The sequence below is a fragment of the Abramis brama genome (genome assembly GCF_963993115.1).
Source record: "Abramis brama genome assembly, chromosome: 3".
NCBI classification, from domain to species: Eukaryota; Metazoa; Chordata; class Actinopteri; order Cypriniformes; family Leuciscidae; genus Abramis; species Abramis brama.
In genome coordinates, this window is record NC_139965.1 from 7,303,805 (window position 1) to 7,318,675 (window position 14,871).

The window sequence follows — 14,871 nt, forward strand, 5'->3', positions numbered from 1 at the left end:
GCAAAAGTTTTTCATTTGTTTAATAAATCTCATAATGATGGCACATCACTATATCATAGATTTTATTTCTATCTCAAATGATTGGCGGTCGGTCAATGGGTACTTGGCAAAGAATCAAATACAGTTGGAAACGACGTAGACCATTAATAACACAGACTGTTAACAATTGTTTTTAATTAGTATTTAAACATTCTCTTTGATAAAAAATGTTTGTAAAAAAATATTTCAATAACACTGTTTTGGTGGTTATAGAGTTCTAATGACGGTGTTTAACTGCAACCGTCGGTCTCACATTACCGTCACACCCCTAATGTTGCCACTGTTCACAGAGCACCCTACCAGCCCCACTATAGCTTGGCATGCAATGAAAGTGCTCAGACAAACAATCAGCTACCCTAATCCAGGTCAGACACCAGTCATGGTAGCTGATCAACCACTATTCACTCTGACCAAGAAACTTCAGTGGAAGCTTGGCTAGGATTCCTTCCTGGTAACACTGGGGCCAATGCATACCGAAAAGATGCTGTGGAGCATGTCTGGTGACTGGCTGGATGGCAGCGGGTGGACCACAGCTATTATCAATAGTGGCATCTCGACTAGTGGCAAAGCTCAGGCTTTCATTAGTGTTGTTCGTCACATATGCAGAACCCGATACATGCATCAGGTGTCTGTAGCTGCTCTCTATGTGCTCATGAAGAAGGCTTATGATAAGTACATGGAGAAGGCAACAAATGATATTTATTAAATTATTTTTAAGTTACATTTACATTTATTCATTTAGCTGACGCTTTTATCCAAAGCGACTTACAATTGCTATTAGGGGTGTGACGAGACACTTACTCCACGAGACGAGACGAGACACGAGATTGGGTTCACGAGAACGAGACAAGACGAGATTTTTACACAATTTTTAAGAAATCCTCAATGATGAAATATATGAATGGAAAATAGTCTTTTATTCAACTGAAAATCACAAAATGCAAAACAATTTATGTGCATTTTGAAATCAACTTGTGAACTTTGAAAGCAACTTAATGAATGTTATTTTACTTCTATTTTAATGAATTCTATGCAGTAAAGGACATGCAAACACTGCAAAATGTTTTGCTAAAAACTCTACTTCTCCCTGTACGATTTCACATGAGAAATCTAACTCCTTTCCACAAATCGAACATAAAAAAAAAACAGTATAAATAAAATAAATATAAATAACTGAAATAACACTTTAAATGCAAACAGTAAGTGTGTATCCATAATCAAAGTACTGCTCTCTCAAAACTACAAGTTCAAATAGAAACAATTTTTTTTCTTCAAGCATGAAAAAGAGATAAATTAACTAAGATAAGCCTAAGATATGGTCATGTTCTTTTTCAAGAATATAAGCATGTCGACGATTTCTGGCAGCAGTTGAGACCTTTGGGCAGGGCTGCACGATATGAGGAAAAGCTGCGATGTGCGATAACATTGTTTAATATTGCGATGTCGATATGATATGTGAATGTTAGCTATACTGTTCCCATGTCTTAGTGCTTTAATAGGTTCTTTGCGTGATAGGTCAAATGTTTATTACCTGCCTGGTTCAGATTACACTATTTTAGCGCGATTTTGGCACGATCCGTTTCGTGGAGACTCGTAAAGTACAACGGGCGTCGGGACGCAAGATTCGATCGTTTCATTTCGTATAGTGTGTCATAGTGGGCGACAACGCGTCTGTGATGCTTCACGACAGAAAGACTAGCATGTTTAATTTTAACGGTCCTCCACGACGGGTTGAGTGTGAGCGAGAGTGAGTGAGTGCGGTTACAGTGAGTGTGCGTGTGTGCACGCGCGAGTGAGCGTGTGTGTGTGCGCGCGAGTGAGCGAGGGACAGTGAGTGTGTGTGTGTGCGGAGTGTGTGTGTGATTGGCCCGGCACACAAATGATTTAAAAGTGGCAGGGGCATCTTCAATACAAATTTCACCCTCACGCTCCATCACGCTGACATCACAACAACTCACGAGACAAAGTTTTTTTTTTTTTTTTTTTTTTTTAACTCGCGAGACAAAATTTCACCTCGACGAGAAATCTCGTCGCGTTTTAATCTCGCGAGATCTCGTAACACGAGATCTCGTCACACCCCTAATTGCTATATATGTCAGAGGTCGCACGCCTCTGGAGCAACTAGGGGTTAAGTGTCTTGCTCAGGGACACATTGGTGTCTTACAGTGGATTCGAACCCAGGTCTCTAACACCAAAGGCATGTGTCTTATCCACTGCGCCACAACCACCCCATAGTTGTGAATGGACTGTGTGTTTGGCATGCGTTTTTTAATTGAAAGAATTGCATACTTCATCTCAAATTGTCATGGTAAGGACAACATTATTGTTTTTTAGTCTTGGAACCTATTTTATTGGACTCCCTGACCCCAAAAAATTTACACATTGATACCAAATTTGTCAAAAAATGTGCGTATGTAAGATAATATAAGTTATTCATTTTAATGTTTAAGAGGTACATACATTTTATTTTCTCTTCAGACCAAAACTGTATGTTTGACACTGAACATATATGAGCACAATCAGATTCATTCCTGCTTTCAAATGACACTGAATTTAGGAAAAGTCAGATTTTAACAGGAAAGTCTCTAACAGTCTCTTGATTTCATTGAATTGAGTGATGTTTTTTATAAGGTGTTGATTTCACTATATTTCAGCATATTCTGCATGTGATTTGATAGTTCAACTTAGTTATGTGAAACAAACACAGTTCTGTCATGAACTCTCTGAGTGTTTGGCATGGAAATGGATATGACAGTGTTGATATGTTCGGTCTTGAAGGAATAGATCTGCTACGCTGCTGTGAGCAAGTAAGACATGCTCTACAAAACACATGAATTACCCGTATTACATCTATACAGGTGGAGCTGGGGAAGGTGGAGGGTTTCTGAAAGCGTGCAAGCTCATTGGCTACTGATACAGCAGGAACCAATCAGCTGTGCCCTATAGAGAATGATGTGATTGCAAGCAGACTGAGTTAATGTTGCCCACTAGAGGAAGCCACAGGTTAATGAATCGTTTAAGCCCAATGCTTTTCAATAGGTATCCATCCATTTGAATGGAAATAAATGCATTTAGTTTTTAGTTTTTTTTTTTTTATTGTTTAATTGTTCAACATTCAAATCATCAGAGTGCATCACCACAGTATTCAATAATCACCTTTGCAATAACACATTCAGCCACTAGTCGCGACTAGTCACTAAGCAACCAAAACAGAAGCACATGGAAATTAAACAGTTGTGGTTCAACATGTAGATTAGACTCCATCCACTCTTCAAGTACTGCTAGAATTTTACACCAGAATGGGTGAACTAAAGAACATTCCCAAATCATATGTAAATAAATAGGGGAGAGCAGGGCTAGTTGTAACCAGAGGTGGACAAAGTACACAACTTCCTTACTTGAGTGAAAGTACAGATACTACTGGTCAAATATTACTCTGTTACAAGTAAAAGTTGTAAAGACCGATTCTTACTTAAGTAAAAGTACAGAAGTACTCGTTTTTAAAAGTACTTAAGTATCAAAAGTAAAAAGTAAATGTCATTACATTGTTTTATTAGTGTTGCATTGTTTAATGTAATGTTTACAGTACCTTATGCCTCTTAATCTATATCTGCCTACCCTCATATCAATATCACATTTATTTCTAGAACACAGTTCCAGTAGTGGGATTGAATATGAGAGTAAATGAGTGCACTCAATAACGTCTACAATGGTTTAGGGCACCCAAATGGCTGTTCCCTCAAATAGTGCCCTTGGCTTAGTTTTTTGGCTTTGACGTCAACCCGACTTTCATTTCCAACCAAAATCCAACGTCTGTCCGACGTCGGGTTCTGATGTAAATCTGACATCAGGTTTTGATGTAAATCTAACGTCGGGTTTTGACGTCAACCCGACTTTCATTTCCAAACCAAAATCATCCCCTGACTGACGTTACTACTTTCTTCTCAAGGACCTTGACAGAAACGTAGTGGAGTAAAAAGTATGATATTTGTCTTTCAAATGTAGTGAAGTTAAAATAAAAAGTTCCCAGAAAAGATAATACTCAAGTAAAATACAGATACTCAAAAAGTGTACTTAAGTACAGTACACAAGTAAATGTACTTTGTTACTGTCCACCTCTGGTTGTAACATCCTTGTTTTAAATACTTAAACACAAGCTAGCATGACGAGTGTATTTACTAGTTGCCATATCAACACAACATAGAGAACAAATTGTGCCAAAATTCAGAAATCTTTGGAAGATCACTGAACATTTATTAAACCATAGCAAAAGTAGATTTCTTACTTGTGTACATTTTTTATCTCTATTTTTTGTGTTTATTTACAATTAGACAAATCTGATATTATTTGAATCTCCAATATGTTACTTAACAGTTGAGATAGTTCTTTAATGCTTTACTAACTAGCAGAAGACACTAGCAGTGTTTAAACCACAGTTGTGCAGGCGGGGCATGTTGTCACACTGTGTTACAATGAGCCCCTATTGAATATTGCAAGTAGTCGACTGTCGAGTTCACGCACGTGATCATAGGTAACTAAACATATGCGCGTGAACTCGACAGTCGACTACTTTGGACTTCGACCGAAAACAGGATGTACATACAGGTATGAGCGCTGGCCGAATTAACTTAATTTTTATTCATATCTTTCACATCTACTGCAGTCAGATTCACCCGTGTTCACTCTAAAGGAATCACTCACATTGGCTGGGCACTTGTAATGACACATCAAGGATGTTAAGAGGGTAAAAGCAGGTTTAAAATATGCCCCATTGAAGTCAATAGGGTGCAAATTTTAAAAAGAGGATAACACGCTGTAGGCAACACCGATTTTTGTCGTTGTTCTCTGTATTGACAGCACTCCAAATTTACAAAAAAATGAGCTCAATGTTAAAATTGACCGGAGTTCTCCTTTAACACTTTACAGTCTGCAGAAAATGTGTCTGACACCTCGGTTTGCCCTTGGATTGTGAAATCCACCTTTCAAACAATAATTTGTAAATACATCAACAAACAGACCAGTCTTATATCAATCTATGTAACTTCTACATGTAAAGTGCCTGCCAAATAGTATACTAAACATTAGTTTCATGACCCTTGTGAACCACTGATGAAAATTGACAACATGAAATTCTAATATGACAAACAGTCCCTCTAACCTTTCTTTCGGAGAACATCCCTGCAAAAAAGGTTGTATGGTGACAAATCCCGAGTGTAAAACTTTGGCTTTGAGGGCCGGGTCTCAGAACCTTTTAGGGATCTTTTGTAATTTCCAATCCAGTTCTGAAAGACAGTAAACAAAACTAATGACATGGGATTATAACCCGTTAGACAGTCCCCCCACCACCAAAGAAAAATAATTCCATTTTGTAAAAGTAGAAGTAATACAGCATGAATTACTTTTAAAGAGCTGTGTATTAGTGCAGCAAGTAACCCTTACTTGTATGACACAGATGTCAAGACCGGTTGCTGCTACAGCTTGTAGTACCAAGGGCGAGCCAACACCTGTCATTCCCTCCTTATACAAGGATTCAAGAGTGTTTCTCTGATCGTCCCTTATCTCTGTTCGCTCTTGTTAAGAAACAACAAAAAAGGTAGTCAGTAATAAACCAGTTATTTAAAAAAACATAATGCTGAGGGAAAGAGTGGATTTTGCACACCATACCAGTTTTCTTTTACACACTAGACTTCTAGATTAGTAAATACAAGTACCTCTCTGAGCCATCTTTAACCTGGAATATAAATGGATATAAACTTGCCTTTACACATATTTCACAATCAGCCCACTAAATCCATGCAGCTTGGTTAAAACCTTATTTACAATAATGCAATATGGACAAATTATAAACAAACTTACCACTGCAATCTTGGAACAGTTTTTCCTAATCTGGGAATCAAAAGTTGTAAAATGAGATGGACAAAGTCAAGTACAGAGAAACATAAGCAGGAAAGCAGACAGATAGAAAGACCTGTGTATAGGTTTTATGTTTCAAGTTCAAGGTTAATTCAAGTAATGCATTTTTGTTAACGTTAGCCTGTTGTTGCTAGCTTACATAAATCAAAATAGAGCTACCACAAACCTGATATCACTATCACTATACAGTAGGTATACGAGCATGATATAGCCTGAATGAAGAGTTTGTATGAAGCAGATACAAAATATATGTACAGTTACACAGAACGCCTTTAAGGCTAAAAGGTGTAATTTACAGGAAACTCACGGTGTAATAAATCGTTTTTTTCCCCTCATCTGCTAACTTTTTTTTAACTCATTAGTTAGCCATGGTGGAAGCTAAATTGTTAGTAATACTAACAGTTTTGTTTCGATTAAAAAAACAACAACGTTTTTGTAGTAAACTGTAGCCTAATGCTAGCTTGACCGGTAAATACAGTAAATGCAAATGAAAAAAAAAAAAAATCAATAAAAACAATATCTGGAATTTCGTTTAAACTCTTTTATGTTACCTTATTATAGCTTTAATATAACAGTTTTCTAAAAAATGTTTTTTTTTAGCTCATAAACTAAATAGGAACAGTTGAAAATGTCTTAATTTTCTGTCATTTTACCTGAAAGTCGCGGGAAGTTTGAGGTCTGGCGGCGGACTGTATTCCTGGGGGACTGGATCGAGACTCTTCCTGTATGATGCTGATCAGCGATGTGAATAGATGATAACAACCTACTGCACCTGCTAGGAGGCACAGTAGGGCCCTACTGGCCCATACGAATGGGCCGATAACCACTGATAATGACCATTCAATCGGGTGATAACATCCGAAGCGGGTGCACCTAGAACTATGATATTATATTCTAAACTTTTATTAATTCTATTGAGAAAGCATGAGAAAAAGCCCAGATAACACACGTACGTCGGGCCGACGTTGGCCCGATGCACAAAGTTCCATCGGCACGATGTCGCTCAGAGATCGTTTGCTCATCGGCAATATGTCGCCTCGACGTCGGCCTTTGATCGCAAATGATCTCCGGCCGATGTTTGAACGATGCAAAGCTGTAAATCTTTTGGCAGCTCTGCATGGGTTTTATAGGACCTTTATTTATATAGGTCGGACCTTTCGGGCTACTCCTTACATTAGACACCATGCGCTGCTTTCATTGACGCACGCACTTAACACACGCATGCACGCACACGCACACACACACATACAGAGCGGAGATCGCGCTGCAACACTCACTCAGCAGCACATAAACTGTAGTCAACATTGCCCCGAGACTTAAATTGATAAAATAGCTTTGATACTGAACACATGCAACTTTCATCCCTCTTAATGGCCATATTCAAGAAAAAAAGTGGAGTAGTTTTACACTTCCATCTTACCTCGCACTCTTTCAACGTTAAACTGCTGGAATACATGCTCTGCTTCTGTGAACAGTAAACACCGCCTTCTATGATTTGATTGGCTATCTATTTGGATGGTCGCTGTAAGGTAGACCAGCCTAAACTGTAACTTTTAAACCTTTTTGCCATCCTAAAAACAGAGCAGAGCAAGAATTTCCAATATTGAATTTCCAGTTTGGCCATTTCTAACTATTGACATACTATTGTTATTATTGACGTATAATTATACACTGCAAAAAATGTTTTTCTTACTTAGTATTTTTGTGTTGTTTCTAAAGCTAAATTATCTGCCAGTGGGGTAAGAAAAATAATCTTGTTTTCCAATAGAATAAAGATTATTTTTCATACCCCACTGGCAAATAATTTAGATTGTTTTAAGCAAAAATTACTTAAATTACTTTCTGTTTATCTGAAAACAAAATAGAATTTCTTATGTCATTTTACTTCTCTAGTAAATGCTTCTTGATTTAAGAATTTTTAGATATTTGGACTGGAAACAACACAAAAATACTAAGTAAGAAAAGCATTTTTTTGCAGTGTAGGACTTGTCCCCCTCAATGTCTATGAACATATATACAGCCCTGGAGTTACTTGACTATCCAATATGAAAAAAGTAGGCTCTACTGACATTGAAAAATATCAATAACTGTCTCTAGTATAATGAACAGACACAATTCAAGTTAAGACATTTTAATGACACCAGAAAGAACTCGAGGAGAAAAGGGATCAAAAGGGTTCCTCAGCAACAATGTAGAGAAGGATTCTTCCTGGCAACCTGTAACAGAGTGAAAAATATTGAGAAAAAGCAGTTAGGACTAAAGCTAAGAATTGTCATTACACTGGATAATATAATTAAAAATCTAACAATCAAAGGTACATCAGCTGGCAAACCATTTAATAGTTTAATAGGTTTAATAGTTTATTTAAAGGGAATGATTGTGGTGGGTAGTTTGCTCAAACTATGGCAGCGATACAGCGAATAGTTGTTCTAAAAGACGGCGCCGTCCGCGGAGAGCTTTCAAAGGCCAGTGAAAGCATACTTTCAGTTAAGTTGTAAGTAGATGCTAACTGTTTCTCATGGGTTCGTATGGTATTTTAAACATTTACAGGGGTAAGTCTGTGATTTTATTGCCATCCGAATCCATAATGTCAGTGTTTTTTCTCACCCAACCCGCGTACATTTCTTAATTTCTTTTATAAAGAACACCTCTTTCTCACATAACGCAGTGAAGCAGCCCCTGCACGAGTGAATAATTGATTCTCGAGGCATCGATATCAGCAGATTCAGCAGCATCGCCACAGGCAGCACTGGGTAACGTCACACGTAAGAAGGAATATCTTTAGCAGCTTTCTAAGGTATGGTTCGGGGAACACGCCTATAAATGTTATACCTTTAGTTAAGTTATACCTTAAAGGGATAGTTCACTTTGAAATTAAATTTTGGTATGTTTTAGCTTACCTGAAGGGCATCCAAGATGTAGGTGTCTTTTTTTCCGCAGTAGTTTTAATTTTGATATTTTTAGGTCCAACCGTTCTTGTCTGTCAGTCATTTCATGCAGGTTTATGGATCCTTTCTCAAAGAGCATGCACAAAGTCCAAATTAAAACAATTCCCCATCGTCCAAATGAAACAATTCCCCATCGTAAGTACACTTTGATGGCCTAAGACACGAAACGAGTGGTATCTATACACTAGATGTCGCCTTCGCTATTGCAGTTCATTGGAACGAAACCGTAGCCAAGGCGACATCAGTGTATATATCTATACCCGCCCGCGCCGTCAGATCAGTTGGACGCGGCTTTGTTCAAGAGGTAACAACAATATAAATACTGTTCGTTTTCTCACACAAACCGCTCGTTTCGTGTCTTAGGCCATCAAAGTGTACTTACGATGGGGAATTGTTTCATTTGGACGATGGGAAATTGTTTTAATTTGGACTTTGTGCATGCTCTTTGAGAAAGGATCCATAAACCTGCATGAAATGACTGACAGACAAGAACGGTTGGACCTAAAAATATCAAAATTAAAACTACTGCGGAAAAAAAGACACCTACATCTTGGATGCCCTTCAGGTAAGCTAAAACATACCAAAATTTAATTTCAAAGTGAACTATCCCTTTAAGAGTCTTCGTAGCACGCTTAAGAGACAACGTTATCGGGAAACCCAGCCCAGGTGTTTATGAATGAGACACTGAATAAATTGGTTTTAAAAGTGTTTAAATTAATGATTCAATTGAGTATATTTTTTTTTTAATAGACTGGAACATGTTATTCTGATGTATGTTATCGTGATCTCCATTTTAAACAAAACAAAAACGATTTTAAACCAAATAGATTCTCAGTTTATCCTGAATTAGGGGCCGTTCACATATCGCGTCTAAAAATGTGTGGAAAGTGCTCTCTCCTTTCTACAAGCACTTGCGCTCCCGTGGCGTCTGTCGTTGCTATGCAACCATGAACTGCGCTCTCCATGATGACGAGGAAGTATCAGCAAAGGATTAATTGATTTCTAGCCCTTGCATTAGCTTACTACTACTACTAAATATACTACTAGATATATTTATGGAGATGGGAAATAAAAACTCGCCCTGTACAGCTATGATCAGCTGTTCAGCCGAGTTTTCCATGTTGTTACGGAAAGGCCAAAGCTGATCGGTTAGTTTTTGTCACATGACCTGCGGTGCGCTTGTGGCATTCTGAAAAGTTGAGATGTTTTCATCTCGCTGTGGAAAAACGAGCACGCTGCATCGCATGCGCGTCACTTCTATTATGGTATTACCGGTGTTGTCACACTTTGACTACCTGGTGGGGAAATATCCGAACGTATGACTTACAGAAGGTACAATTAACTAAGAACGTTTCGGGAAACAAGTATTAACGATAAGGTACAGCTTAAGGTATAACTTAGGAACGACGTAGCGTTATGATGGTTTCGGGAAATCCAGCTATTATCATAATTAATAACGTGTTTCCTGAAACGTTCTTAGTGTTGCGCTTTTATTGAGCAGGTCATGCAATAACATAAATTAGTTATTTACACCAATAATGTGATGCGGATGCTGGGCAATCTGGTGAGTTTTGGAGGTGGAGCATTGAAGAGAGGGGTGTGTTTGTTTGGGTTCATTCCAAATATCAACTATGTCCAACAGCGTTTTTGAAATATCGCTTACCCCATCTTAATATCTGGCAGTTTTGTGTCCATCTATAGTTGCCATCAGTTGAAATCTTCGTGAGTGTTTGCATCATCTGAAATCTTCACAAGTGAGGCTGGATCCACACTGGATCTCGCTGTAATCTCTAGTGAACTTGCTGAGCATCCTGAGATAGAAACAGGGAAGCAACAGGAGAAAGATTAGCATAGCTGCAGTTCATATTATTTCAGGCAAAAGATGATCATGTGCACTTTTTACTATTTCATCACATATTAACTGTAAAACAAGATTATGAGATGTGTTAATTGAATGCTTGGCTAAAGAGTTGTGTCTTTAGTCTAGATTTAAATTGGGAGAGTGTGTCTGAGCCCCGAACATTATCAGGAAGGTTATTTATGAAAGTAAAAAAGTAGCAAAACTCGAGAGCATAAAGATGTGAATTTGAGAACTTGTCCCCTGTAAAATACAAGTCCAAAGTTGAATTTAGAGATTTGCACTCGCAGAACGTGACTTAACGCATAGACAGTGATATTAAAATAAATAAATGATAATTCTGTAAAACCATAATAATTAAAAATAGACTACTATGTACAGTTAAGCGTTTTCCTCACATAGAAAACTGGTAGAAAACCACTTTATGAGGTTTTTTAACATTAATATGAGTTCCCCTAGCCTGCCTATGGTCCCCCAGTGGCTAGAAATTGTGATAGGTGTAAACCAAGCCCTGGGTATCCTGCTACGCCTTTGAGAAAATGAAAGCCGGTAATAATCATAAATGTTTCTTGAGCGTCAAATAATCATATTAGAATGATTTCTGAAGGATCATATGAAGCTGTGATGCTGAAAATTCAGCTTTGATCACAGGAATTAATTACATTTTACAATATATTCACATAGAAAACAGTTATTTAAAATTTGTTATATTATTTCACAATATTATTGTTTTGAATGCTGTCTTGGTGAACATAAGAGACTTTTTTCAAAACATAATTTTTTTACCAACACAATTAGTGTATGTTTGAAGTTTTACTTACTAATCATATGGTTCATAGCGCCTTAGAGATGATGATCCGAGATGATGATCCGCCCAACTCTGCTACGGTGGAGGCCAGGGCATCAACATTGAAGGATCTAGAAACACAACAAACCATTTGTCACAGAGCCAACAATATTATAATATAATGCCAGGTTTATTACAAGTAAGAAGCTATAGCTAAGCTATATTATTATATATTATATTATATTATATTATATTATATTATATTATATTATATTATATTATATTAAGCTATATTATATATAAGCTACAGCAGAAGTGAAATGCTTTTCTGAGATGAGTTTCTGAATCTATTTGACCTGCATCTGGGCATGGAGTACCTATGGCCTGAGGGAAGTAGCTTGAACTGGCAGGACAAAGGATGACTAGGGTCAGCTGCCCTCTTTGCCACTCTGTTGGAGTAAATGTGTGAGAGAGGGGGAAAGATTGCCTGCAATCTTGCTACACGTCCTAACAATACTCTCTAATCGATTTTTTGTTTTTTTGTAGACAAGGAACCAAACCAGCAGATAAAACAGAAGGTTAAAACAGACTCAATAAAACAAGAATAAAACATTCTCATCAAAGTGGGGTCAATGTTAAAATTCCTGTCTACGGTAAAAATGCATTTGCTGCTGGGCTTTGGCACAAACAGCATCAGTGTGTGATTCAAAACATAGCTTACTATCAATTATTGTGCCAAGGTACTTGTATTCTTGTATCTCAATAGGTTGGCCATCAATGATAGTGAGGGGAAAAGGGGGGGCTCTGTTTCCTAAAATCAATAATTAATTCTTTAGTTTTGGATTTCCTACCTGTATTTCCTACTTCTCCGGCAGCAGCTTTCTTCAGAAATGTTGAAGTCGTGGAGCTTTAATTCCCTCTGTTATGGGTTATTTTGTTGCTGCTGAAATCACAGAACATTTTTTTTATCAATATTTGTTTACCATTGAGCTAGTTTCAACCAATTTCCTCACTCCATGTAAGTGACGTCACCGATTAGGCCTATACATTTATGTTTACGTTTGTGTAAAATAAATTAGCTCACTTCCAGGTAAAACCTTTACAAAAACCTCTCATATACACATAATAGGCGATTAAAAGCCCAAACTTTCATAAACAAAAGCTCAACCGAGTTAACATTAACTTAGCTTAACTTAGCTTAACTTAACGTAGCTGCTAACTTACCTCTTCTGAAAACGGTTGAGATGCTAACGGACTTTTTCCGAAGACACAAAACCATGTCTATAAAAGTAATTATTCAACATAAGCGTATCAATTACAAGTAAGAGAAGTGTCAAGAACAGTTGTGTGTATTATCCGTGTGATATTAGAGATTAATATCACCTGAAAGCAGTGAAAACAACAGCGAGAGAGAGGGAGATTTCCTGCTTACCAGTCGCAGTGGTCCCGCGGCGTTTCCATGGCAACTCTGCGCCGCGGCCGCTCCAGTGTTTGAAAGGGACTTGAAAGTTCACGCGCACAACGCGACATCGGCCTCCCGTATAGTGGGCCGACCAAAAGCCGACGTAACGGAGCTGGGAAATAGAGCACTGACTGACAAGAGATCTGTCTACACCAGGCCGACGCCTTTGCGATGTTATAGGGAGGAAGGCCGACGCTCGATGTTGGGCCAACGTCGGCCCGACGTACGTGTGCTATCTGGGAGGTGAATAAAGTCAATGTTCAAAAAATATTAAGTATTATTATGTTTTGAACTGTGTTGTATAGCTGTATTTTTCGGTGTGTTTGTTGTCAAACTCAAACATTTGTTTATTTTTAATTATTAAAAATGCCATTATTTTATATGAAAAAGTAAATAATTGTATTTTATTGACAAAATATTTTAGTTTGTCCTGTATATTTGTTTTATTAGATCAGATAACATATTAATCTGTCATATGGTCATGTTCATGTCCATTGATACTTTGCACGTGACGTCAGTTGTACTGGCTGGCGGGCAAGAGCGTCATTCTCTAGCAACGAAAACCAGTAAACTAATCAAGGATCTTGCCAGGACGTTGCCAGTTTTAATATACAAAAGGTGGTGTTTTGAGGTGTACACGACATGTCAGATAGTTGTTGTGCGATTGGATGCACTAACCGCGTTTGTTGCCCGCAGATATCACGTGACTGCAAAGTATCAATAGGTGGGGCATATTGTCACATTTCACTTCCATTCTTTCGGGGTAAATCAAGAAAAAAAAAAAAAATACACTGTATTAATAAAACAAAACCACAATTAGTGGTTAACCAAAATTAATGTGGAAAAAAAAAATGATCTGAATGCCAAGTGAATTTACACAAACTGAGAAAGTCAAAAATGTTAGGTTGTGTAGTGTATGGATCAAATCACGATTACTTGTTCATTCTAAGATTCAGAAAGCTTTTAACCTATTGACTCATTGCATGTAAATAACAGCTTAGCACCAATGAGTCTGGATCGAACTGCTCCCTTTGACACGTTTGTGGCTTGGTGGAAATTTAACAGAAACAACTCCCCTTTCGCGGCAAGCAAGAAGTCCAGGTGGACAGAAGAGCCCTCTCCGAGATGCCCAATACACACACACAAACATTCTTTGCATCGAACTTAGAATATAAGTAATTCCAAAATGTATATGATATATTCCTGTATACATGTATGTTTCATGTTAGCCTAGTTATGACTAGTTGTATTAGTTGAACTCTAAGTGATTATTTTAAAGAATAATAATGTATCTCTATGTTTGTATCTTCCGGACATAGCGATCTTGGTACCGAATTAAACCTCTCGGTTTGCCTAAGCTAAATGTATATAGTAGGTTACCATAAAATGTATTATACTATGTTTACCATCTTTTGGAGAAAGAAATTACGAATTCTAACACGCCATAAACCATGCAAATTAGGCTGTCAAGAGGAGACAAAGAAACTCTCGAGCTCGCCTTCCCACCTTTGTTTGTTTTTGTTTAGTATTGTTACTTGTCTTGTTGTTCTCCTCATTGTTTGTAAATATTGTAAATATTATTTTCTCTTCATTCTTTGGGTTCTGTAAAAATAAATACTTTTGAGCTGAGTTTTTGAATTGATCTTTTTCCTTTTATTACCCGGTCCTTCATATTAAGTTATACGCACATCTTTATTTAAATGTTATACTTCCTTACCCCTATCTAAATCAAAATGGGACGTAACACACAGCGGACAACATCTCAAATGTTATTTTTAAAATTTTGAAATGCAAAGTCAAAGTCCATCATCAAAATGATGACACAATTGCGTTCACAAACATAAGGCAACCAAACAGAAGATAA

At 37.5% G+C, this 14,871-nt stretch overlaps 1 protein-coding gene and 1 long non-coding RNA gene across 4 annotated transcripts in view; both read right to left on the bottom strand.

Moving 5' to 3' along the window:
* LOC311079191 (uncharacterized protein) overlaps window positions 1-6,126 on the bottom strand; it is a 49,480-nt gene extending 43,354 nt beyond the window's left edge. Inside the window, exons 1-4 of the mRNA XM_084108406.1 lie at window positions 5,896-6,126; window positions 5,751-5,770; window positions 5,479-5,609; window positions 5,198-5,321 (exon numbers count right to left, since the gene is read on the bottom strand). Of these exons, the coding sequence (XP_083964532.1) occupies window positions 5,198-5,321; window positions 5,479-5,609; window positions 5,751-5,763 (268 nt within the window). The 5' untranslated portion in view covers window positions 5,764-5,770; window positions 5,896-6,126. The remainder of the gene's footprint in view (window positions 1-5,197; window positions 5,322-5,478; window positions 5,610-5,750; window positions 5,771-5,895) is intronic.
* A 1,941-nt stretch (window positions 6,127-8,067) lies between these two features.
* LOC311078644 lies at window positions 8,068-13,250 on the bottom strand. Of its 3 annotated transcripts, XR_014605235.1 has the most exons (6): window positions 12,978-13,250; window positions 12,770-12,826; window positions 12,397-12,488; window positions 11,580-11,676; window positions 10,564-10,711; window positions 8,068-8,168 (listed from the first exon to the last, which is right to left on the bottom strand). It is a non-coding gene; the product is annotated as an uncharacterized lncRNA (long non-coding RNA). The 3 variants fall into 3 exon arrangements; XR_014605234.1 differs by lacking the exon at window positions 12,770-12,826; XR_014605236.1 differs by having other exon boundaries at window positions 12,770-13,250.
* Window positions 13,251-14,871: the final 1,621 nt, after the last annotated feature.